This window comes from Bradysia coprophila, unplaced genomic scaffold (assembly GCF_014529535.1).
Source record: "Bradysia coprophila strain Holo2 unplaced genomic scaffold, BU_Bcop_v1 contig_248, whole genome shotgun sequence".
NCBI lineage: Eukaryota > Metazoa > Arthropoda > Insecta > Diptera > Sciaridae > Bradysia > Bradysia coprophila.
The window spans coordinates 1,022,450-1,047,973 of NW_023503509.1; the positions used below are offsets into that span (position 1 = coordinate 1,022,450).

Below are 25,524 nucleotides of genomic sequence, written 5' to 3' on the forward strand. Positions count from 1 at the left end.
AATGTAAAGTCTAGTCAAGTTGCCGATACCTGATAATAATCTGCAATTTTCTAGAATTTAATTTTTCGGTCATGTTAGGGGTGTATTTTTACCTGTGGAAAATGCGTCCACACTATGACCTAAAAATCAAAATCCAGAAAATTGCAGATAATTATCGGTTTACTGGACTAAAAGGTGTTTTTGGTAGAATATCAGCCCTAAAAATCACAATAGTGTTGAGTTTTTGGGTATGAGGGTGAGTTTTGTGTATAATTTGTATATCTCAATAGATATAACTGAAAAAATTCTCAAGTAATTTTTGGACCCCTACTTAGAGGTAAAAATATTTATTCAAATATTCTTCGTTAAATTAGGGTGTGTTCCGCCATTTTAAAAAATCTGAATAAATTACATAATCTAGGCACATTCCATGAAGACAATTCAAGTGACCAAAAACGGATATGGAACTAGCATATGGAAAAAAAATCATTGAATTTTTTCATCGTTAAATAGGGGTCCAAAAAATCTGAAAAAATCTCGGATGTTTACCCTCCATACAGACATTTTTTAAGAATTTCTACCGATTTTTACGTTAACACACCAGAGAGAAATAAATGAGAAACAAAAATCACATTTTTGTTAATAACTCCATTTTGGAGTTTCATACGCCACTCCACTGAAAGTAGTTCGAGGCCAAGATCTTTTGAATGATTTGGTTCCTTTAGTTCCTTTAGTGTCACTTTTTACATGCCAACCCTATTTTCTTTCCATTTTTTTAGTTCTTAGGAAAGTGAAAGCTACAAATGTGAAATACTTTGATTCTGTATCTGTATCTCCATCTAAATGATGATAAAAGATTAAAAAACTGATATCGACAATGCCATTATCATTTTCCAACTAGGTTCAACTACATTCATTTGACTATTTCAAGTCAGATAATTGTAATTTTTCTTGTGGGCAGATCTGGATTCGCAGGTGGGAATTAGAGGGGCGCAGGTGGGAAAATTCCCACCTGCGATGTTCCTTAGTTTAGTCCCTGGTTAGAGCTCCAGCGGAAACTGATCAAAAGTGATCTCAACTCACAAAACTTGTCTTTCTCTCTCTATCTCTCTCTCTCTCGATTTAAACAATTTATATTAATCGAAGGCTCGGTAGCGTTTTGTAAACGAAAAATAAACGACAAAAAACACCAACAAACAAATGTCTCTCATTAATTTTCTCTTTTATTCGTGTGATCCAACTCAAGTGAAAATTACAATCATAGCAAAATCAAAACGAAAACAGAATTGCGTTCGCTTCATCCACATTTAATAATATAAATCTGTTGAATTGTGAAATATTTTTTTTTTGTGGTTTTTTTTTTCTTAAAAACCGAAGCTAAATCTTAAAATCCTTGTTGATATTGTTTCGAATCCATCCGTGCTTGCATCATTTCCAACTGTCGTTTCGCCTCACACTGCGGGAAATTGTTCATGTCATAGTATTGTGGGGCAATTTTCAGCAACCATTCAGCTAAAAGAAGCGGAGAAGAGAATCACAAAATTGTCGAAATAGAAAACGCAAAAACGTCAAATCGAAGATCACTTACGTTTACAGTCGGTAACGGTGCGAATGTAATTCTTTGTTGTTAAGACAAACTCATTATACAACACCCATTCGGGCTTGTGGTCCAAACATGTAGATGGATGCAACTGTACGACCTGGTTGTCTTTTATTGTTAGATAATGTCCAGTGCGTTCACAATGGGCCACCTAAGAGAGTAGTGGAATTAGAAGGCATTCGGTTAAAGAACTGATCGTTCAAATCGAGTACGTCCTACTTAGCGTATACATCTGTTATCGACAATGATGACAAAATTAAACGCTCGTTAAATGTGATCTTAATTGCAAAATGAATGTTAAATCAAATGAAGAAAAAGTGAACAGTTTGGCGAATTGGTCCATTAGGGACGTCCCACATGATTTTCTGAATTTTACTACTTCTCTCTCCCCTTGACCACAACACCTTTCACTACCTTAAAACATGGAAATCCCGTTCGTGTGGACGTCCCTTACGGATGGCCGCGTAAACAACTATGTCGCGATATGCTTGCCATACTAAAACAATAACGCTGCGTCACTTACTTGCATGAAAAATCCTTGAACTAACGCCTTTCTAATGTTGATGTAGTAGTCTTTCGATGTGAAATCTGTGCTAGTTCTTTTCAAATTAAATCTGTCCATAATCCGTGACAATTGTGTTCTCACATCATCGGCTTGTTTCAACGATCTGTGATTCACAAAATTTTCGTAACACCAGTTTTTGTCTTCGCCACCTTTATTCCGATGAGAAACAAATAAAAAAAAAGAAATTGGCACATCAGTCAATGGTTTCTCCATCAAATAATGAATAAATTCTACACCGACAACTACTACCTCAACGCTCGCACTTACTTTGTTTGAATGCATGGTAAACATTAAGCAGGGTGAGATGATCACCATCGATGTGTGCAAAACGCATTTTCGCCTCGTCAGCTGCCTTCTTAACGTCATTTGGCCGGACAAAGCACTGTGGTACTAAATTGAATATTTGGGCACAGCACGTCCCACAAATATAGTTGTTTGTCTTTTTTTAAACCTAGGGCTATTGTTCTATTAGTTCATATGCGATTTTTCGGTCGTTTCATGGAATTTGAATTTGATTTTTCTCTCGACATTGCAAATTTCTCATGTTTTTTTTGTCTGTTTCATTTCTAATCGACATGGTTAATTGGCGTAAAATGTTTGAATTGGGAAACGCGCTCAAAAATCGCATATGAAATATCGCACAATTATATTGTTCTGTGTGGCAAAAAAGATGCTTGAAAACGAAAACAAACACACTGCGCACCAATAGAATGAGTACATTGCATAATGGTCAAATTTGGTCTTCTACAATAAAGTGTTAAACGAGTGAAAAACAACTTAATTTAACTGAGCTCGATTGGTGGTATGTCAAAAAGAGTGTTCACCCATCGAGCTCAGTTAAATAACTGGTTTGTTCCTAGTTCACCGAACTTTTAGTATCAAAATTTTGAAGTATCACCCATCGAAACCAGTTAAGCAACTGGTCATTTTTATCTCTTCTACGCTCTTTTAACACTGCATAGACTGTTATGACCAGAGACAGAGTTCAGAAGACCAGTTAATTATAGCTTCCCTTGGTGTACTTGTCGTTGCATATTTTCATATAAATTTCGACCCATCCCTCAAGGGAAGTTGAAATAACTGCTTCGAATTATATTTCTTTCTCTCTCGTCAATACAGTATATACAGTGTTAGACGAGCGTAAAAACCGGGGAAAAAACCTGTTAATTTAACTGATCCAGATGGGTGATATGTCAAATTTCTACGTTAGATGGGTGATATGTCAAAATGTGTACGTAAAAGTTCAGTTAACTAGGAAGGAACCAGTTAAGTTCATTGAGTTCGATGTAGGCACAATCTTAACTAACGCGATAAGACATTTGTATGGCTTAAGTCTAGATTTATTTTCCTCATCTATAAACGGCACAAAACCAATGAAGCAAAAAATGCTTCACATTCGCAGCTTGGTTGGAACAGCAGAGCTATACAAAATTGAAAAAATTTAATTGTTGATGCAGTTGTTCCACACCATCTGCCTTAAAAAGCATAAAAACTTGGTGCAAAAGTTTCACGATTTTGTGAGAGAATTTCATACGTTTTCTCTCTCGAAATCTTGCATCTCTTTTGGACTGAGGTTTTTATGTGTTGTAGTTGCAGAATTGTAGTAGTAAACCACGGTCAGAGTACTTTTACCACAAATTTGATGGGTCAGGTAATACTAGAAGACGAAGACATGGTCTGACCTGAACCTCGTTCATTCATTCAAACGAGTCAGATCAGGTTTTTGTGAGACCTGAAGTTTTCATGCAGTCTCATCATTTTCGTTCTGGTTTTAAGTCACTTCAGCTCAGATCGAAATTGTTCATATACTTAATCAGGTCAACACAAGTTCACATATTCCGGGTGGGGTTCAGGACAACAATTTTTAAAAACACACACCATCGACGGACATTTCTCCTAAAACTGAATGACAGTACAAACGATGTACAAGACATATAACACTTGGTACAGAGGGAGAGGTCGCTCGTGAATACTATCGCAGTCGCAAACTAATGAACCGATTAAATCAGATGCAGTTATTGTGGACAAATACGATAAACATAATCATATGTGATGCGATTGAAATTGCAGTCTACGAAGTGGCAACTCAGTACTTCGATATACTGTGCTATTGAGTCAATTTGAATAGTCTGTCAGAACTTCTGACTCAGAAGTATCAAAACGTATCCAAAATAAAGATTTTTTTGGCAAAACGAATAGGAAAGTCGATGAAAGGGTATATGGAGAACGGTTACTTGTCAAGAAAATTTTTCATCAAAGACACCGTCCACAATTCCCTCACATGTCCAGAACACTCTTGGCCGAATAATACTCATTTCCATTAGCGTCAGTCTGTTTGTTTTGTTTTGTTTGGGTTTTGGTGTTTGGTAAAATTAACCTTTTAGAAACGGTTAGCCATCTGACAACGACGACAAATAAACGCAATTTGCTCCGGATTGTGCAGCAAAATGAATGTCATAAAATCAATGAAGGGATGAAGTATCATCTTTGAACAAAATTAGTAAGCGAATTGGATGATTAAGTTGCGATACTCTTGCCGTTTTCAAAAGGTTAACAGAATATAATCGACAGAGTGTGTTCAGCACACACTTCAATTGAACTTAATAACTAAATGTTGGTCTGACAAATAAAAGTTTGATAAAAATAGTCTGTGTATTGAATTCTCACCCGACAACATAGCAGTAATGGATAAAATTTCGTTGGAACAATTATGGTTACAGCTGGCAATCAACATTTTGGCAAGTTGCGGATCCAAGGGAAATTCTGCCATAACTGCACCCAAATCGGTCAAATTTCCATCGTCGTCCAAGGCAGCCAAATAGTTTAACAGTTCCAACGCTCTCATCAGCGTTTCCGGTGCCGGTGGATCCATGAAATCAAAATGTACCAAATCGTCGATGCCGAGTTTTTTCAGCTGAAGAACAACCGTTCCTGTAAAACAATTGGCATAAGTTGCGTTCATGCAATCTGTTCACTGCATTTCAGTCTCAGCATACCCAAATTAGACCGTAGAATTTCCGGATACGTGTTGTCTTGCATCTCATTTTTGTAAGCCTTTTCCGTGTACAATCGGAAACATTTTCCGGGTTTCGTTCGACCAGCTCGTCCAGCCCGTTGCTGAGCCGATGCTTTACTGATCGGCGAAACTAATAAACTTTCGACGCGAATTCGGGGATTGTAAACTTTCTGCTTGGCAAAGCCTGCGATGGTAATCGAATCGCATTGTTACTTGAACTTGACAAAATCTGAGCAGTCTACTTACCGGGGTCAATTACGAACACCACACCGTCGATTGTGAGTGATGTTTCTGCAATATTTGTCGACACAACCACTTTCCGGCCAATGGCTCCATTCGGTTTATTGGGCGGTGGCGGTTCGAAAATGCGTTGCTGTAAATTTGGTGGCAACGTCGAATACAACGGAATGCATTTCAGTTCACCGACACTAGCGCCCAGATTGTCGATTTCTCGTTTGATTCGCTTGCACGCTTCTTCGATTTCCTCTTGCCCGGTCAAAAACATCAATATGTCGCCTTCGATGTCCTCGCACATGTGAATCTGAATGACCGTACGAATTGCCGCTTCAAGATAATCGCGCTCCGGTTCGGGTGTATAGAATATTTCCACTGGATGCGTTCGTCCCGGAACATTCATCAGCGGTGCATTGTCGAAATATTGTTGAAATTTGCCGGCATCGAGTGTAGCCGACATCACAACTAATTTCAAATCGCTGCGTTGCCTGACCACTTCCTTTAAAACGCCCATCAAAATATCCGTGGCCAGCGTACGTTCGTGCGCTTCGTCGAGAAGTATAACTTGGTATGCTTCTAACATCGGATCGCTCATTGCTTCTCGCAACAACATACCATCGGTCATGTATTTTAAAAGGGTTTTCGGGGACGAACAATCCTCGAAACGAATACTGTAGCCAACCTCCTGTCCCAACGCCACGTCCATTTCTTCGGAAACACGTTGTGCTACCGACATAGCAGCGACTCGACGTGGTTGAGTACATGAGACTCCCTTGCTTCCAACGGACGAAGCATACTCCACACACCACTGCGGTATTTGTGTTGTTTTACCTGTTCGTTTAAGCCGTTTAGTGATCTAGACACAATCTGGATTTATTTGGTTTACTTACCACTTCCCGTCTCGCCGACGAGTACAATGCACTGATTTTCGGCCAACAGACGCATGAAATCCGACTGATACTCGAACACCGGCAACATGATACGTTTCTGGTAGATCGAGTGGAATTTTTGCGAATACACTTGACCATTGTACGGATTAACTGTGTTCACTCGGGTGGTCTGATTGTTCGGAGTGTGTGGTGCTATGGTTACTGGAGCATTTGAGGACGATGCCGCTGAACAGTCTACCGGTACTCCTTTTTCCTCTCTGAAAATTGAGATTATTTTTAGTATCAATTTCACCAGTCTGGTCGTAACTCCACAGAAACAGTGAATAAAGTTTACAATGTGTCACTAATCTGTTGTCGATTGCGTCGACAAAAATAAACAGTGAGAAATATTTGGTCTTTAGTTTTAGTAGCAAAATGAATGGTAAGACTAATGAAGTAAAAGATTTAGTGAAGAGACCGTTGCTGAGAAGACGTAGTGGTCGCACAGGAAGTAATTATACTGGTCGTCTCATTTTGTCCGTCTTTAGTATCAAAAATCTTTCATCAATTCTCAATCGGTTGAATTGGTTCAATGTTAAAGTGCTACGTAGTAACTACAATCACGACTAATCTATCCACACACAAAACGTTACCAATCGTATTGACTAGTCTAATTAACTATAATTATTGTCAACGTTTGAAACGTTTTCGATTATTGCTGCAGTGTTCATTGTTTTAGTTGTAACACAGCATCCGAATTAAAATGGATTTCGCGGCAAAACAATCAAAATCAAATGGAAAAACAATCAAACTGCAGTAAATCAATGCAAATTAACCCAGACCGCATTTCATTGTATTGACACAAAAAAAATCTCAGTATAAGTGGAGCCTCCATTTTACATGGTTTTTTTTTGTGTGTGCATGCCGTTTATACTAAAACATCCGAACCGCAACCGAATGAACAACAAACTTACCGCCTCTTCTTGATGAATGGATCCATAATTTCAATTCTTCGTTTCGACATTAGAAACAGCAAATCAAATAAATAAAAATTAAAGAAAAGTGGGCGATAGTTTTACGGTAAACTAATTAGTTTTGTAGGGAAAAAAATGTGTTCCTTCTGAGCCGAAATTGACGTTAGAAAAGAGACTCGGGCGTAGCGCTACAAATGTCATCGAAAAATGGACACTACCTTATCGGTTTAGTCGTTGTTTTCTAGAATATCGACGCGAGTCGAATAAAATGCGAAAATTATTTGAAATCACTTGGGATGGACATTCGTTTTTACGCAATATCTGAGCCTCTGGTGGCCTCACAGTCATCCGTTTTTATCACATTTTGCCTCCGTGTACATGACAGTGTTATTTCGCCATCTCTCTCACTTAAACACTCTATTGTATAAAATGCCGACTGCGGTCATGACATGTCATGTACACGGAGGCAAAATGGAATGAAAACGGATGACTGTAAATTCAGATTTAGACCAACGTCACAAAATAATGCATATTTCCATACGATTCGACTGATAAAATATAAAATGTCAAGTAGATATGACCAATATTGGCAATATCATTTGTCCTAAAGGTCGACAAGACGTCGTGTGCGAAAAAATACCGGCATACCTACCGTGGTAGATACAACGTTTTTCGCAATTTCGGGCCATAATCACCTTTCCAATGCAAAATATTACCAAAATTTCTACCAAACATTCACATGCAAACATGAATTCATTTGAACGATCAAGCAACATGCACTATATACACATTGCAATGAATAGAGACGTGCTAAATAAAATCAAGTAGTCAATGCTTAGTATGTACGCTTCAACAATACGTTCTGAATAATTGTGTGACTCTGTAGCCGAATGGCTATGGTCGTTGCTCGGTGTTTAGAAGAATTTTGGTGTTGTGTGTTCAAATCCTGGTTTTGTGCAAAGTTTTTATTTATAAAATTTAGCCTTTCTTAAAGGTACTAAGCTTGTGTAGCGTGCGAAAAAAAGGTGAAAAAGCCCAAGTGCGAAAAAAAAATCTAAAACGCACTGTGAAATAAATACCTTCAAAACGACATTAAATGCATGGAAAGGTGATGATTATGGACCGGAATTGCGAAAAAGATTTAATTATAATTTCATTTAATGAAAAAAAAAATATTTAGGAATTACCCTGACCTGGTCCAACTGTTCAAAGACGTTTTACCGGGAAGCTTACCACCATTTCCTAATCGCGGGTTATTAACCGAGTCGATAGAGGACGCGGGGGAAATGGTGGTGGTGTGCATTGATACTTTTGTGAATAAAGGGGGGTAAGTGTAACTAAAATCAAAAAAGTTCAAACATTAAAAAAAAATTTTTAAAGTTTTAATCCGGCGGAAGATGTCCGGTTCAAAAACTGGAAACAATTGTTCGAATTCAATGACAGTGACGTTAGCATGGACAGCACGAATTCCACAAACAATGACAGCAGAAGTCATTCGCCATCAGTAGATGTTGTCATGGACTCGCCGAAACCGACTGACGAGCCAATGGACTCACCGAATCCGCCAGTGTAAATAGAAACATAAACAGTGTGTGTAAATGAAAATTATATAAAAATGACAACAAAAACGAAATCATATAAAAAAATCTAAAAAAAAAAAATAACGAAAAAAAACCCCGTTAATTTCGATGTGAGAACTTCAAACAAATCATAAAAGACATGTGAGACATTGAGACATCAAAATAGTATCAGACGAACATCCAGATTTATATTTTTAATCAACGTTATGCTGCCGTATATCTAATGATGAAGCAATACACCACACTTGGAAATTTGGAAATTATTAGCATCTTATCACCTGTGACCCGTCTACAATTTGCGGATATCACGGATACCACTTTCTAATTGTGCAGCAAATGTAAGTGACTTACGTTTCTTTTTTTATTCATAGAAATGCTTATCTAATGGTTTATCTATTTGGTAACTGTGATTAAACCTATGACAGTAAGATTTTAAATTCGATAAAAAATTTATGACTCAAGGTGTGAAGTGAATTATCAACGCAACAACAAAAAACAACAACAACCAGTACCTAGCGATATGAGTACTTAATCGAAAAAGTGTGTGTTGATTGTAATAAACATTTACTCGCTAATACAATATGAAAGACGTTTTGAATCGTAAACGAAGATTGCAACATTATATTCTCGTAATGTTACGGTTTAAACGGGAAATGAAAATAATAGTATATTACTTCCGAGGTTCCGAGTTGTGTATTTGATAAGTGGGTTGTTCCCCACTTATCAAATAACAACTTGGAACCTCGTAAGTACAATGCTCACACCCCCCTGAACCAAAATAAAGTTTTACCGAAAATGCACCCAAAAATTGATTGCTGTTCTAAATAGAGGGACCCTAGGAGAGTTCAAAACGATGGTCCGTTAAGCTGGACCAGATGCTTCCCCATCCCATATATTTTTTTTCTTAGTTGTATGGGGTTGGGGTAGCATCTGGTCCCTCTCCCCTAGGGTCCCTCTATTTTGAACAGCAATCAATTTTTGGGTGCATTTTCGGTAAAACTTTATTTTGGTTCAGGGGGGGTGTGTGCTTTACGTGATTAGGCAATGTAAATGAAAATGAAACATGCCGTAACACGTAAAATAAATGACCGGGGTCGTCGGATGGTTAAATTGATTTTTTTTCCTTCGAAACTTTTATTTTGTTGTCTTCATTGAAGACTCTTCAAACGCGATGTCCTTGCTGAGATGAGTAATATCGCCACAACGACACACATCCCATTCTTTTCTGTCATTCCTGATGTATCGCGCACACGAGTTTACACAAATGTGTATTGACATCTCGTACACATCTGTTTTCGCCTTTAAATAGAAAAACTAGTTCAGGCCAGTATGGATAACAATGCTAGCGTATAAAGTGATTGTCGTGAACGTTTTGTATTTTTCTTTATTGAAGAAAATTTGCAAAATTATATCGCATGCGTAATAGCACTTTCGGTCGGGACTATGTTTTCAACTCGATTTGATTCATTTGTTGTCGCTCTTTTATCTAAAATGAAAACAATAATTTATCCTTCGCGAGCGATTTGTGATTGTCGGAATACAATCATTCGTTCATACAAAGTCAGTTGTTCGTTGTGTTTTTGCTCGAAATTTAAAAGGTCAACGATAAACGAAATTCGATAAGATTTACAATCAGCACGCTGTGAATTCATGCGTTTCATTCAACCTTTTCTTGATTACACACTCGTCCTATGTGTATTATAAAAATGTTGGACTGAATGTAGAAAGTAGCTGAGACCGAACAAGTTTGACCTTTTTTTAAACTTCCAGATTCGAGGACCAGATTTTCTCGATCAATTTGAATGCGTTCAGTCGATTAGTCTTCTTTTTCACAAATTCTTCAGTAAATCAGTCCGCAAATTCATAAATTAATTTCGCTTCATCAATAAATTATTAATCAATTCAGGTGAACTTGGTCAGCGGCCAGTTATATTACTTTTCACCAATTTTATTTTCAAATCGCGAACACTCCGTAAACGTTAAATTTATTATCAACACTTGGCAAGTTGCATGAATTTTACCATGGTTATCAGAGAAAATTCGTTAAAATTCATGAATATTGTGTAACTTACAGGAGAGAAAAAACAGAAACGATTTTAAATGTAGTTCCGTCAATACAGATTCACGGCGACTCAGGCAGTAAAGCGTATCCAATGTCCGCACGATTTGAGGCATTCTGTCCCTCGTTAAAAATAAAAGTCTTTAAAGTTAGAGTAGGTCTCACGCCTAAAAAGGCAATAGGTTTGACACCGTGAGTAAACGTTTTTCGAACTTTTTATCTCACCATTCAAATGTAATAATCATACTGTCCGCAAAGATCCACTTTAGGGACCAATTTAACCTAAGCGACATAACGTGATACCTACCCAAACACCACCCCTATTTAAAAAAAATTCTTTTTCAGTTCGCGGATCGAGAAAATTCTTCGTCCCATTCATTAGGTGATATTCATGGTCAATACTACGATTTGATGCGTCTGTTCGAGTGTGGCGGTTTCCCGCCGGAATCAAATTATCTCTTTCTGGGTGATTACGTAGATCGTGGAAAGCAATCGCTTGAAACAATTTGCTTACTGTTAGGGGCCAATCACAAATTACGCACGCTCTTAAGGGGGGAGGGGGGTTTGACAAAAGCGTACGCTTCATACATTTTTGAAATTTTCTCCATACATTTTCGCGTGCAAGGGGGGAGGGGGGGTCTGAAATTTCGAATTTGGTGCGTGCGTAATTTGTGAATGGCCCCTTAGCGTACAAAATCAAGTATCCAGAGAATTTCTTCCTGTTGAGAGGAAATCAGGAGTGTGCTAGCATCAATCGAATTTATGAGTGAGTTGAGCATTGAAACTTTGCTGTCGATGGAATGGATCCTAAAATCGTTTTTCTATTCGTTAGATTTTACGATGAATGCAAACGACGATATACTATCAAGCTGTGTAAAACGTTCACGGAATGCTTTAATTGCTTACCCGTTGCAGCTATTGGTGAGTAGGACAGACTTTTCAAAAATTAATTTTGTTTTTCGTGCGACTACTGTCTGAAACATTGAAAATCCCTGTTTAACCGATTACAGTTGACGAGAAAATCTTCTGCTGTCATGGCGGATTCAGTCCAGATCTGACATCGATGGAACAAATTCGACGCATTATGCGACCCACCGACGTACCAGATCAAGGTTTATTGTGCGATTTACTTTGGTCGGATAAGGATACAATGGGTTGGGGCGAAAATGATCGCGGTGTTAGTTTTACATTTGCGTAGAGGTGAGTGGAGCTATACCGTTCGATGTTCGGACAATTTTCTTACGATGAAATATCTGTTTTACCATTCGCAGGTTGTTAGTAAGTTTTTGCGACGACACGACTTTGATTTGATATGCAGAGCGCATCAAGTCGTCGAAGATGGTTACGAGTTCTTTGCGAAACGACAGTTGGTTACGTTGTTCTCTGCTCCGAACTATTGTGGTGAATTCGACAATGCAGCTACGTTCACTTATTCGAATGAGTAATCAATTTAGATTTATGAACTTTCACTTCAAAAGTATTTAATCAATCAATTTATAGGATCAGTTCAGGTTTTTTTTTTAAGAAAAGAAGAAAAAAAATCGATTTTCGGTTTCAGTTTTTAATTTTTACGGAAGTTGTACAAACTTCCTATAACTAGAAAATCTTTTTGAGACAAACAAAAGGAGAAAAAAAACCAAATCTAAAATCAAAGTCTAGTAAACAAAAAACAATGAAAACTCTAATTAAAAAAAATTCAAATTTTGTATTGAAGAAATCATCTTTAGCTGATGTGACCTCTTTCAAACAAACAAAAAAATTAATTTACTTTACTAGTGAGGTAATGTGGCCTTTCCCTCACTAGTGAAGACCCTTTCCCTCGCTCGTAAAGTAAAACGCAATTCTTTACACGTGAAATAATTTGATATTTCGTATCACGATGAGTAAAAGTATCCGAGGGCTTCAGCGCATCATCTGGATACGAGATATCAAATTACTTCACTGGTATAGTAATGTACTATTAATAAAATTGAAGTAAAAAACACTAGATTTTAAATGACAAGAAAAATGAGAAGATTGCCTTTTGATTTGTGTAAACATTTTGATGAAAATTGATCGTCTTACATTTATGTCTTGAGAATACCAACCTATCGGACATAGAGACTATACTGTGAAAGTGACAAAAAGAGAGAAGCCAAAAAAAATGAAGAAGAAAAGAATCAACAAATGACAAACCAACAAACAAACAAGGCATCAGAACAGTCGGAGCGTTTGCTGCGACTTAGCCCCGTACAACCCGTAATCCTATTTCGTCCGCAACCATAATACGTCCGTAGCCCTAATAAGCCCGGAACCCTAATACGTCTACAACCCTCTAATGCGTCTGTTACCAAAATGCAAGTCAAGTTGGGAATTGTCAAATTCACTGAAAGTGTTCATTTTTAAAATTGCGCATAGCGCAATTACGAAAGCCCGTACGAAGTACCTCTCAAATAAAACCAACAATTTACGACAATATTTTAGAAACCCAAAATTTTTTGCCAACTTTCCATTGGGTATTCAATTACCTCTCAAATGAAACAAAAACTAGCAAAATCGGTTGAGATTTACTCGATTTATGTGCAAAAAGCACTTAGGGCCGAGTAGCGGCCTTAGTGCAAGGGCCGAGTAGCGGCCTTAGTGCAAGGGCCCAAATTTGAAACTTTTTTTTGCCATCATTCTATTCGGCATTCAATTATCTCTCAAATGAAACAAAAACTAGCAAAATTGGATGAGATTTACTCGATTTATGTGCAAAAAACACTTAGGGCCGAGTAGCGGCCTTAGTGCAAGGGCCCAAATTTGAAACTTTTTTTTGCCATCATTCTATTCGGCATTCAATTATCTCTCAAATGAAACAAAAACTAGCAAAATTGGATGAGATTTACTCGATTTATGTGCAAAAAACACTTAGGGCCGAGTAGCGGCCTTAGTCCAAGGGCCCAAATTTGAAACTTTTTTCGCCACGTTCTTTTCGGTATTCAATTACCTTCCATAAAAAACTAAATCTAGCAAAATCGGATGAGATTTACTCGATTTATGTGCAAAAAACACTTAGGGCCGAGTAGCGGCCTTAGTCCAAGGGCCCTAATTTAAAAATTTTTTCGTCACGTTCTTTTCGGTATTCAATTACCTTCCATAAAAAACTAAATCTAGCAAAATCGGATGAGATTTACTCGATTTATGTGCAAAAAACACTTAGGGCCGAGTAACGAACTTTGAGCCCTCCCAACAAGCCCACGTTACATCTTACCCAAAAACAATGTTCAGCAACTTTGTTCTACTCGTCAATACCTTTCATTTGATATATCACAAGCAGCTATTGCGTGCGTATTTCGGTAGATATCGTCGAAAGACTGAAAAACACCTATAGGGCCCTAGCTCTGGAGGGGCCGACCCTACCATGCCCATTTTCGAACTTGACCTTACTTTTGTCGATACCAATCGGGGAAAAAAAGAATTTTGAAAAAAGGTTGTGATTTACTCTAGCTAGAGGGGTCACGGACGGACGGACGGACGGACGGACGGACGGACATTTTTTTTATTGCGGATTCGTCATCTATGAACATAACCAAATGCTTTGCCCTTACTGTCTGCTTCCAATTCGACGTGTTACAAACGGCATATTAATCTTATAAGCCCCCAGTACTTCGTACGGGGCTAAAAATTTGATATTCCCTCCTGAAACATAAACACACACTGCTTCTATCAGTAAAAGTAGAAAAATTTCGAATTATTCAATGTGTACGCAAATCATTTAACGGATCAGTCAATTCCCAGGAGTACAAATCAATTCATATTTATTTAGATCGGCTCCGTCCAGCATATATATAAATGAAAAAATAAAATGAAAATACAAAAAAAAAAATTAAGAGCTTCCGAGCGTACGCTGAAATTGTAGCCTACATTTCTGCGTTTCGAAATTTTTGATCGCTGATATCTTTTTACGAGAGCCCTTTTTGAAAAATGTACGACCACATTTTCGAGTAAAAATATGTCAGCTTTGAATAAAAAATAAAATTGTCTGTGAAAGTTCCATGTGCTTTCAGAAAAGTGTACCTTTGATACAAATTTGGGGCATCGGTACAGTCTTCTCAAAGCACATGAAACTTTCACAGACAATTTTATTTTTTATTCAAAGCTGACATATTTTTACTCGAAAATGTGGTCGTACATTTTTCAAAAAGGGTTCTCGTAAAAAGATATCAGCGATCAAAAATTTCGAAACGCAGAAATGTAGGCTACAATTTCAGCGTACACTCGGAACCTCTTAAGAGAAAAAAAACTACAAAAAACTAGGTCCCACCTTTTGGGCGGGTCAGGTCCCTTGACTGACACTTTTCTAAATGTATTTTTGACGTATTCATAAAAACTTGTCACATTAATATATATTACACACTTGTCACGAAGAAGTCGAGGCTTGCCGAGACTGATAGTGACAACTGTGTACTCTATTTTATCACACAAGCGAAAACGAGACAACAACATAGAACTGAAGCGTAATTTTTGAATTATTCTTCTAGGTAAGTAATTTTGACATCCGAACACTGCGCCTATGTGATAATACATAACATATTTACTATATTAATGACTCCACGCAAATGACAGTAAAATGTGACAATTTTTTTTCCTTGGAAACCATCGAGCGTAAGGTGGAATGATTTTGACCACTTTTTCAGCTCTCAATTTTCAATTTTCAATTTTAATTTTCAAGATATTCAATCAACCTCAAATCATAGATAAAATATGACTCGTGTAGATTACCAATCGTATGAGCTGTCTATTATTCTGTTTGATTTGCCTTTTCGTTACATCAGAGTAGATGCGAAGTTTATTTGTGAATGTGGAACGAGGACTGTTTCACAAAATAAAAAAGTGCGATAGATGTTCTTCTCTTACACTTTTGCGTAAAAAAAGAAGTCCCTAATATACTTTCACATGGTAATAAATGAACTTTATTAGTTTTTGGTTCATCGTTAAAAATAACTCAGTTTACCAATATTTTCGGTAAATTGGTACCAATTTCGACTCTATAATGGTAAAGGGATTAAACATATTTGTAAAAGGAGAAATTTATTGGTAGACCGAGAAAAAATAATCCCTCGAATATAACTTCCCATACACAAAACCTTCAATCGTGAATAAAATGTCCCGACTCTTGTGAACTACTAAAATTTTTACAATATTCTCTTTGATTCATTGAATTCCATGTATTTAAAAAAAATCTTCAGAAATCTGAGATAATTCATCTTATATTGCCTGCAAAAATTTAACTTTTTTATTAAAATTTCTTATACTTTTTAATCAAAGTGTGCTAATTTGATAACAGGCATTTTGCTGGCGTAAGATGTGCTTGTAAAGGGAGTAAAAAACTACATCCTTGATAAATGACAAACAACTTGATAATCAACTGTCAAGTTGTTAGTCAACTATCAAATTTGATAGTCAACTATCAAGTTGTTAGTAGTTCACTAGTAAGAGATGTTTACACGTTAAAAGATGGGCATCGAATGATGAAATTATTTTTCCTACTAGTTTCATGCACGTCGAAAACAAACTTATATGATTTACCCACACTACCAAACAAAATAAAATTTCATTAAAGTAATCTTTTTAATTGAGGCTATGATCAACAGTATTGTAAGAATTGACTTCAGCCTTCGATGTTTCTGATTTCAATCTTACGAAATTTTCATTACTTGAGTTTCAATCTTAATCACTTGATTTCAATCTTTTTTCCTTTCTGGAATTATTCAAACTCTTGAGTTAATTCAGTTAAGTAACTAACTTTATTTCCAAATTTACAGGTCTTTTTATACCTAAAAATGATTTAATTGTCACGATTATTCCCTTGACTGAAAGTCAGGGTCTTACACCAGAAAATACCGAAATATGTGGGTGACAAAAAAGTTCACTATGATTGAAAATGTATGAAATGGTATGAAAAACGTTAAATGTGGGTGACAAAAAATCGTTGAAGGCACGATAACTTGAGTAATTCTCAAGCTATTTGGATGAATCTTTTTTTTAAATATGTGGAATTAAAATCTCGAGGCTAAGTTCGAAGATGGGCAATGTGGGACGAAGGATCTGGAAGCTATCCAGGAAAAACAGGATTTTACACTGTTGATTATAGCCTCTATCGAAAAAGATTACTTTGATGAAATTTGATTTGGTTGCGTAGTGTGTGTAAATCGTATAAGTATGTTTTCGATAATGTGCATGAAACAAGTAAAAAGAAAAATTTCGTCAGTACATGCCCAGCCTCTAACCGGTAAACATCTCTTGTTAGTGAACTGCTAACAAATCTGATGTTGACTATCAAATTTGATAGTTGACTAACAACTTGATAGTTGAGTAACAATTTGATAGTTGACTATCAAATTTGATAGTTGACTATCAAATTTGATAGTTGACTAACAACTTGATAGTTGACTATCAAATTTGATAGTTGACTAACAACTTGATAGTTGACTATCAAATTTGATAGTTGACTAACAACTTGATAGTTGACTATCAAATTTGATAGTTGACTAACAACTTGATAGTTGACTAACAACTTGATAGTTGACTATCAAATTTGATAGTTGACTAACAACTTGATAGTTGACTATCAAATTTGATAGTTGACTAACAACTTGATAGTTGACTATCAAATTTGATAGTTGACTAACAACTTGATAGTTGACTATCAAATTTGATAGTTGACTATCAAAATTGATAGTTGACTATCAAATTTGATAGTTGACTATCAAAATTGATAGTTGATTGTTGACTATCAAATTTGATAGTTGACTAACAACTTGATAGTTGAGTAACAATTTGATAGTTGACTATCAAATTTGATAGTTGACTAACAACTTGATAGTTGACTATCAAATTTGATAGTTGACTAACAACTTGATAGTTGACTATCAAATTTGATAGTTGACTAACAACTTGATAGTTGACTATCAAATTTGATAGTTGACTAACAACTTGATAGTTGACTAATCAAATTTGATAGTTGACTATCAAATTTTGATAGTTGACTATCAAATTTGATAGTTGACTATCAAATTTGATAGTTGACTATCAAAATTGATAGTTGACTATCAAAATTGATAGTTGACTATCAAAATTTGATAGTTGACTATCAAAATTGATAGTTGACTATCAAAATTGATAGTTGACTATCAAAATTGATAGTTGACTATCAAAATTGATAGTTGACTATCAAATTTGATAGTTGACTAACAAATTTAATGCGTCGACTATACCAAAGAAAGATGTTTTTTACTCAATGTCTTACGGCAGAAAAATGCCTGCTATCAAATGAGCACACTATGATTGAAAAGTGTAGGAAATTTTTATGTTAAATGTAACCATCTTTCTTTGTAGGCAATGTAACTTAAGTCATTCTCAACTAATTTCTAAAAATTATTTTTTTTAAATTCATTATTCCAACAATCAAACAAAATATTTTACAACTCATTCAATTTTACCGATAAAAAATAATAAATTACCGATAGAAATGTGGTACATGTCGCTGGCACCTCTTCAGTAAATCAGTAAAAAAAGGCTTTCCTTCACACTTTGTCGATTTTGGAAATATAAAGCAATGGCGGTTCGTTCCTAGGGACTCCATCCTTCAACGAAATGTAATGAGAAGGCGTTCTGTTCGCTCCTAGGGAATTCATCCTTCTACGAAATGTAATGCAAAGGCGTTCTGTTCGTTCCTAGGGACTCCATCCTTCAACGAAATGTAATGAGAAGGCGTTTTGTTCGTTCCTAGGGAATTCATCCTTCTACGAAATGTAACTTAGAGACGTTTCGTCAATTCTTCACTTTTGTCGCTTTCTGAATCGACGAAAAAAATCGACAAAAGTGAAGAAACGACAAAAAAAAAAAAATTAATTTATCGGTCGTTTATTACCATCCAAATTTTATTCACGATTGAAGGTTTTGTAAATTTAGTAAGTACCGGGGGACTTCCTTTTTTGTACAAAACTGTAAGAGAAGAACATCTATCGCGTTTTTTATTTTTTACCAAAGTGAAAGAGTCCTCTCATCGTTCCACATTCGTAAAACTTCGCATCTACTCTGATTAAATTTGACAAAATGGCAATCAAACAGAATAATAGATAGCTCATACGAGTGGGAAGTTTGCGGCCAGAGCGGAGCGAGGGCCGTAATTCACACGAGTCTCATTTTTTTTACGATTTGTGGTTGATTGAAAATCTTGCTGCAAATTTATAAGAAAAATGAGAACTCAAAGATCATTCGGTCTTACGTTCGAAGGTTTATTTGAAGAACTTTTTCTGTCAAATTTTGTTGTCATGTATAGAGTAATCGATACATTAAATGTAGGTATTTGTATCAGTGATGTTTCGGAAGTTCAACAATGAAATTGATCAAAAATATATTGAAAAAATGGTCAGTCAAGGGACCTGACCCGCCCAAAAGGTGGGACCTAGTTGTTGTGATCAAACAAAGTATTAATTATTTTGCAATCTTGCAGAACCAATATACATGTCATTCTATACATTGATCAGAACATTAATTCGTGACATTTTTAATTCCTGATTGATTAATTTGACAATTTTTTACCAATTCAACATTTTATATTTTTGCACGTATATCTTCGTGCCTATTTCCTTTTCGTGCCCTTAGTGAATTAATCACATTTGCGCATTTATTTTAATTATATCATATGTCTGATTTAGACAAGTATAAAATCCCGTTTTTCTCGGATAGCTTCCAGATCCTTAGTCCTACATAGCCCATCTTCGAACTTAGCCTCGGGATTTAAATTCCACGTATTTAAAAAAAAGAATCGTCCAAATTGGTTGAGAATTACTCAAGTTATCGTGCCTTCAACGATTTTTTGTTACCCACATTTAACGTTTTTCATAGCATTTCATACATTTTCAATCTTAGTGAACCTTTTTGTTACCCACATTTTTCGGTATTTTCTGGTGTAAGACCCTGACTTTCAGTCAAGGGAATTATAAATGAAAAAAATGCTTCAAACTGAATACAAAAATTGTTTAAAAATTCAAAATTTTGTTTCGTCTTTTTACTGGCCTTCAGTCTGCTGCGTTTTTTTTTTTTGAAAATTTAGTCATGTGGAAATAATTTTCACAACTAGTGCATCCGCTAAGGCTTGGAAATACACGATAGTGATTTTATGATTGTATTATGATCTGTATGGAATGCTGATTCCTAAATCACCGGGAGCAACTCCGGCAGCTCACTCGTTCCGCCGGGAGCGGCCGTCATGTCACTTTGGCTTCACTGAATTTTCATGCCAATTCCAAAACAGATATCGATGTGGAATAAGCTGATCCAAAATGGCCGAAAAAAAATGGCGGAAGTTGAAGGTTCATTTTTTTCTGCTTAAAACCTTGAAATCCGATCGAAATACTAAAAAATCCCGAAAACTTTCTTCGGGAAGTTTGTAGCCAATGCAAAATGCTGCACTTTTTCAAAGGTGTCAAAAACAATTTGTCAATTTTTTTTGGTTATTTCGATTTTAAGTGACGTGTACTGGTAAAATAAGTAAATCCTGCACATTTTTCTCATTTTCGAAAAAGGTTTGGGTACCCAAAATACGAAAAAAACAAAATATCTCAGCGGATTTTGAACCCCCCTGTAGGGCACTCAATTTACTTTCCTGTCCAAAATTTATTTTTATCTGAAACTGTATTTCATCACCTTTGCAACGATACCCCACACTACATATTTGGACAAGAATTGGATTTTTGGCTGAACCTAAAATGACCCAGAGTCGTGCTACTCGAAAGGAGAAAGCAATGACATAATAGTGGGATAGACAGGAATTACGTAGACGAAATCGTGAAGCAAAAATAAGCTCTGTGTAATATACATTTGAGGCACACACACTTACAAATGCCAATTAATTTTGACAAGTCGGTGAAACTGTTGTAAACTTTTCGAAATCAATTTTTACCACTTTCAACGATAGCTGCTACTATCAATTACACATAAACTGTTCACTATCTAATTACACACATTTTCTGACACATTTTATAATTTTTGAAAAGAAATGTCCCGAAATTTTAATATTGACGATGCTAGCACTTTTATTATGCGTGACTATACTGACCGTGAAAGTTTATAAATTCAGCCAACTGATTGAATTCTCCGATCGTCAAGATTTGTAATAAAAAAAATCATTCGATCGAAAAAGAGAAAATCACAAAATTAGTTCAATTTTTAGGACAATGAGAGATTGCTTACATGAAATATAAATTTCAGTTCGATAAATATTTAATTTTAAAAGATAGAAATGCTTTAAACCAATTTCGAAGAAAGAGTGAAAATGTAAATTTCCTTCGCGCCTACATTTCAAAATAAGTACGAAAATACGTAAGTACCATAAATTTAAGGTACTCACACACACACTTGAATATTTCGTATTTGCTTTTGCTTCACCGCTAGAACAAAATATTTACATAGAAGGCCTGTCTATCCCACTATTATGTCATTGGGAGAAAGCACCTCAATAGTAATCATCGCTGAAGACGCAATTACTGTTCAAAAATATAGCCGATTTGTATTGTTTTGAAGTAAGTAAGTAAGTAAGACTCTAAGGAAAATGAAAAAAAAAGTTGTTGAGTGATCAATTCAGTGCGGCACAGGGCCCTCAAAAAGGAGGGACTTAGGTATAGTTTTGACTTCATGAATCCTCAGAAAGAATGTACCTGAGTTTTGGAAAATACAGGACATACGGAATCGAGTTTATAGTGAACATGCATGACAGTGAAATTATTGCGAAAAATCTAATACAATTTTTTAATTTTGTAGTGGTCAGCTACTGAAACAAAGTTGGTCACCTATAGAAACACTCGTTTTTTTCCTGGTCAGCTACTGCAGCAAATCTAGTGCTCCGTAAAATCAATTTTTTAGAAAAAAAAAATTATTTTCAATATTTCTGATGTTCCACGGAATGGGAACAGATCAAATTAAATTCTGACGAAAGAAAAACTTAGTTCCATCGAAATAATCCGAAAATATTGATGAGTTGAAAAATTCCTTAAACAGTCAGCTACTACCTCACTTACCTCAATAAAAAGGCGGATTTCAGATAACAACTTGGTAACAAAGTCATTCGAAAATTTGACGAAATTTGAAAATTTAACGAAATTCGAAAATTTGAAGGAAAATTGAAAATGCAACAATTCAGCAAATAGCTCTCAAACCCTAATTGACCCACCCATTTCCAATTTTTGACATTTTTTGCATATGCCCCTCTGTTCTACTCGTAAAACTCTGAGACTTTGCCGAAGAAAGTAACTCTCTATCTGCCACCATTCACAAAATAACTCTAAAACCCTAATCGACCCACCCATTTCTAACTTTCGACATTTTTAACATATGCCCCTATGTTCTACTCGTAAAACTCTGTGACTTTGCCGAAGAAAGTAACTCTCTATCTCTCATAACCCAAAAAAATATTAGTCCTTTCATCCTACGCTCGAGTAGCTCAAAATTTGGTCACTCTAGCTCAAACGAATCTGTCCCGATTTTTTTAATTATTTTTTTGTTCGAATCGTGTTACAAATACCTTTCATTTGATGGGTTTCAATACAGCTAAGCTACAGCCGAAAACGCGTTCCCGACCCTCACTCAGAAACCACTTCGAGGCCAATAAAACAAAATGCTGGTTTTTCCTGGGGTAATAGCGTATCAAATTTTCATTTTTATGCCCACCCTGAGGTTCCTGCAAAATTTCATGGAGATTGGCTGACTAGTTTCCGAGATCGGCCGTCGATAGATAGATAGATAGATAGAAACATACAGAGAAAGTTGAAAGATTTTGATTGTTTGGGAAAAGTCAATTTGGTGTTTTTTGTATGAAAAGTGACCAATTTCAAAACGATGTATCTCGGGCAATTTTAAACCTACATAGTCGAGTGATAGCTCGTTTTGCTCGTATTTGAAGCGAGAATATGATAGAATATGTTTTGTGGTGATATAAACCAAAGGGTAGAAACTGAAATGTTCGGCTATATATAGTTGCCGCGTCTCAAAAAAATTTCTTCGTTCTTTTTTTGGAAGTTAGACTGCGTCAAGTCCTCCGCTATCGCTCCGGACATGATTGTTGATACAGTTGATCCACACCATCTGCCTTAAAAAGCATAAAAACTTGGTGCAAAAGTTTCACGATTTTGTGAGAGAATTTCATATGTCTAGAAATCTTGCATCTCTTTTGGACTGAGGTTTTTTTATGTGTTGTAGTTGTATATGTATAATTGTAGTAGTAAACCACGGTCAGAGTACTTTTACCACAAATTTGATGGGTCAGGTAATACTAGAAGACGAAGACATGGTCTGACCTGAACCTCGTTCATTCATTCAAACGAGTCAGATCAGGTTTTTGTGAGACCTGAAGTTTTCATGCAGTCTCATCATTTTCGTTCTGGTTTTAAGTCACTTCAGCTCAGATCGAAATTGTTCATATACTTAATCAGGTCAACACAAGTTCACATATTCCGGGTGGGGTTCAGGACAACAATTTTTAAAAACACACACCATCGACGGACATTTCTCCTAAAACTGAATGACAGTACAAACGATGTACAAGACATATAACACTTGGTACAGAGGGAGAGGTCGCTCGTGAATACTATCGCAGTCGCAAACTAATGAACCGATTAAATCAGATGCAGTTATTGTGGACAAATACGATAAACAGAATCATATGTGATGCGATTGAAATTGTAGTCTACGAAGTGGCAACTCAGTACTTCGATATACTGTGCTATTGAGTCAATTTGATCTGAGTCAGAAGTATCAAAACGTATCCAAAATAAAGATTTTTTTGACAAAACGAATAGGAAAGTCGATGAAAGGGTATCTGGAGAACGGTGACTTGTCAAGAAAATTTTTCATCAAAGACACCGTCCACAATTCCCTCACATGTCCTCACATATTACTCTTGGCCGAATAATACTCATTTCCATTAGCGTCAGTCTGTTTGTTTTGTTTGGGTTTTGGTGTTTGGTAAAATTAACCTTTTAGAAACGGTTAGCCATCTGCTATCGACAACGACGACAAAAATTTGCTCCGGATTGTGCATTACCACTTCCCGTCTCGCCGACGAGTACAATGCACTGATTGTGGTCTGATTGTTCGGAGTGTGTGGTGCTATGGTTACTGGAGTATTTGAGGACGATGCCGCTGAACAGTCTACCAGTACTCCTTTTTCCTCTCTGAAAGCTAAGATTATTTCAATGTCACCAGTCTGCTCGTAACTCCACAGAAACAGTGAATAAACGTTCGGACTTAAACGTTTACAATGTGTCACTAATCTGTTAGCGATTGCGTCGACAAAAATAAACAGTGAGAAATATTTGGTCTTTAGTAGCAAAATGAATGGTAAGACTAATGAAGTAAAAGATTTAGTAAAGAGACCGTTGCTGTGCGGTCGCACAGGAAGTAATTATAATGAGGAACGACTGGCCTTCTCATTTTGTCCGTCTTTAGTATCAAAAATCTTTCATCAATTCTCAATCGGTTGAATTGGTTCAATGTTAAAGTGCTATGTAGTGACTACAATCACGACTAATCTATCCACACACAAAACGTTACCAATCGTATTGACTAGTCTAATTAACTATAATTATTTATTGTCAACGTTTGAAACGTTTTCGATTATTGCTGCAGTGTTCATTGTTTTAGTTGTAGCATACGAATTAAAATAGATTTTGTGGCAAAACAATCAAAATCAAATGGAAAAATCAATGCAAATGTTTCGACATTAGAAACAGCAAATCAAATAAATAAAAATTAAAGAAAAGTGGGCAATAGTTTTACGGTAAACTAATTAGTTTTGTAAGGAAAAAAATGTGTTCCTTACTGAGCCGAAATTGACGTTAGAAAAGAGACTCGGGCGTAGCGCTACAAATGTCATCGAAAAATGGACACTGCCTTATCGGTTTAGTCGTTGTTTTCTAGAATATCAACGCGAGTCGAAAAAAATGCGAAAATTATTTCAAATCACTTGGAATGGACATTCGTTTTTACGCAATATCTGAGCCTCTGGTGGCCTCACAGTCATCCGTTTTCATTCCATTTTGCCTCCGTATACATGACAGTTTTCATTTCCAACAATGTGCTCTATCAATACTCTCTCTAGCAAACAAACGCTCAGCTCTCTGTGTCAAATTCACACCTTAAATTAGACCACCTACTCGTCTTATTTCCGATCTCGTAAGTTTAAGAAGTTCATTACTCCAGAATTTCAATACAGCTGGTTGGAATAGCTTGGTGTGAATTCATCCTTCGTAGGTCATCCATAGTCGTTGATGTTCTTGTTGCAGCCATTGTGCAACCAAAGTTTTCCTGGCTTCCTGAGAAAGCCCTAGCCTTGGCTCCGGTCCTATAAAGTCACTGCCCGATACTAGCTTGGGAAGCTCGTCAGCCTTTTCATTTCCACGAATACCACTATGTCCTGGTACCTAGACTAAAGTTACGCGGCACTGCCTGTGTTTTAGATTTTTTTTTGAGAAAATAAAGAAAATTTAATAAAATTCAAGAAAATTAATGAAATTAGCTTTCAAATTACGCAACAAAACATAGAGAATGACTATTCTGATCTTTGAAATTATTCTTACAGAGATATTACGCAACAGGCATCATTTTTGGGTCGAAACTCGACTCTC

General features: G+C 36.2%; 2 protein-coding genes across 3 annotated transcripts; one reads left to right on the forward strand and one right to left on the reverse strand.

Annotated features, from left to right (window-relative positions):
- Positions 1-1,182: 1,182 nt before the first annotated feature.
- On the reverse strand, positions 1,183-23,974 carry LOC119078236 (putative pre-mRNA-splicing factor ATP-dependent RNA helicase PRP1). Of its 2 annotated transcripts, XM_037185694.1 has the most exons (9): positions 7,238-7,415; positions 6,285-6,541; positions 5,407-6,225; positions 5,141-5,344; positions 4,812-5,075; positions 2,412-2,534; positions 2,103-2,293; positions 1,568-1,730; positions 1,183-1,491 (listed from the first exon to the last, which is right to left on the reverse strand). In XM_037185694.1, the coding sequence occupies exons 1-9, from the start codon at positions 7,285-7,287 to the stop codon at positions 1,364-1,366; spliced, it is 2,199 nt and encodes a 732-aa protein (XP_037041589.1). In that variant the 5' UTR covers positions 7,288-7,415; the 3' UTR covers positions 1,183-1,363. The 2 variants fall into 2 exon arrangements, with proteins under 2 accessions (XP_037041589.1, XP_037041590.1); XM_037185695.1 differs by lacking the exons at positions 6,285-6,541; positions 7,238-7,415 and adding an exon at positions 23,943-23,974.
- On the forward strand, positions 10,147-12,300 carry LOC119078339 (serine/threonine-protein phosphatase alpha-2 isoform-like). The gene is made up of 7 exons (XM_037185842.1): positions 10,147-10,164; positions 10,938-11,030; positions 11,222-11,396; positions 11,564-11,642; positions 11,709-11,797; positions 11,887-12,076; positions 12,148-12,300. The coding sequence occupies exons 1-6, from the start codon at positions 10,147-10,149 to the stop codon at positions 12,072-12,074; spliced, it is 642 nt and encodes a 213-aa protein (XP_037041737.1). The 3' UTR covers positions 12,075-12,076; positions 12,148-12,300.
- Positions 23,975-25,524: the final 1,550 nt, after the last annotated feature.

What these genes read in the sequence shown, in the direction of transcription:
- LOC119078339 (XM_037185842.1), top strand. An exon ending in TAAAAGTCTTTAAAGTTAGA is followed by an intron (nt 11,031 to 11,221) that starts GTAGGTCTCACG and finishes ATTCTTTTTCAG; the next exon opens with TTCGCGGATCGAGAAAATTC. An exon ending in AACAATTTGCTTACTGTTAG is followed by an intron (nt 11,397 to 11,563) that starts GGGCCAATCACA and finishes ATGGCCCCTTAG; the next exon opens with CGTACAAAATCAAGTATCCA.
- LOC119078236 (XM_037185694.1), bottom strand. Translation starts at nt 7,287, where the DNA reads ATGTCGAAACGAAGAATTGAAATTATGGATCCATTCATCAAGAAGAGG. An exon ending in CGTCGGCGAGACGGGAAGTG is followed by an intron (nt 6,226 to 6,284) that starts GTAAGTAAACCA and finishes TTAAACGAACAG; the next exon opens with GTAAAACAACACAAATACCG. An exon ending in AATTCTACGGTCTAATTTGG is followed by an intron (nt 5,076 to 5,140) that starts GTATGCTGAGAC and finishes ATTGTTTTACAG; the next exon opens with GAACGGTTGTTCTTCAGCTG.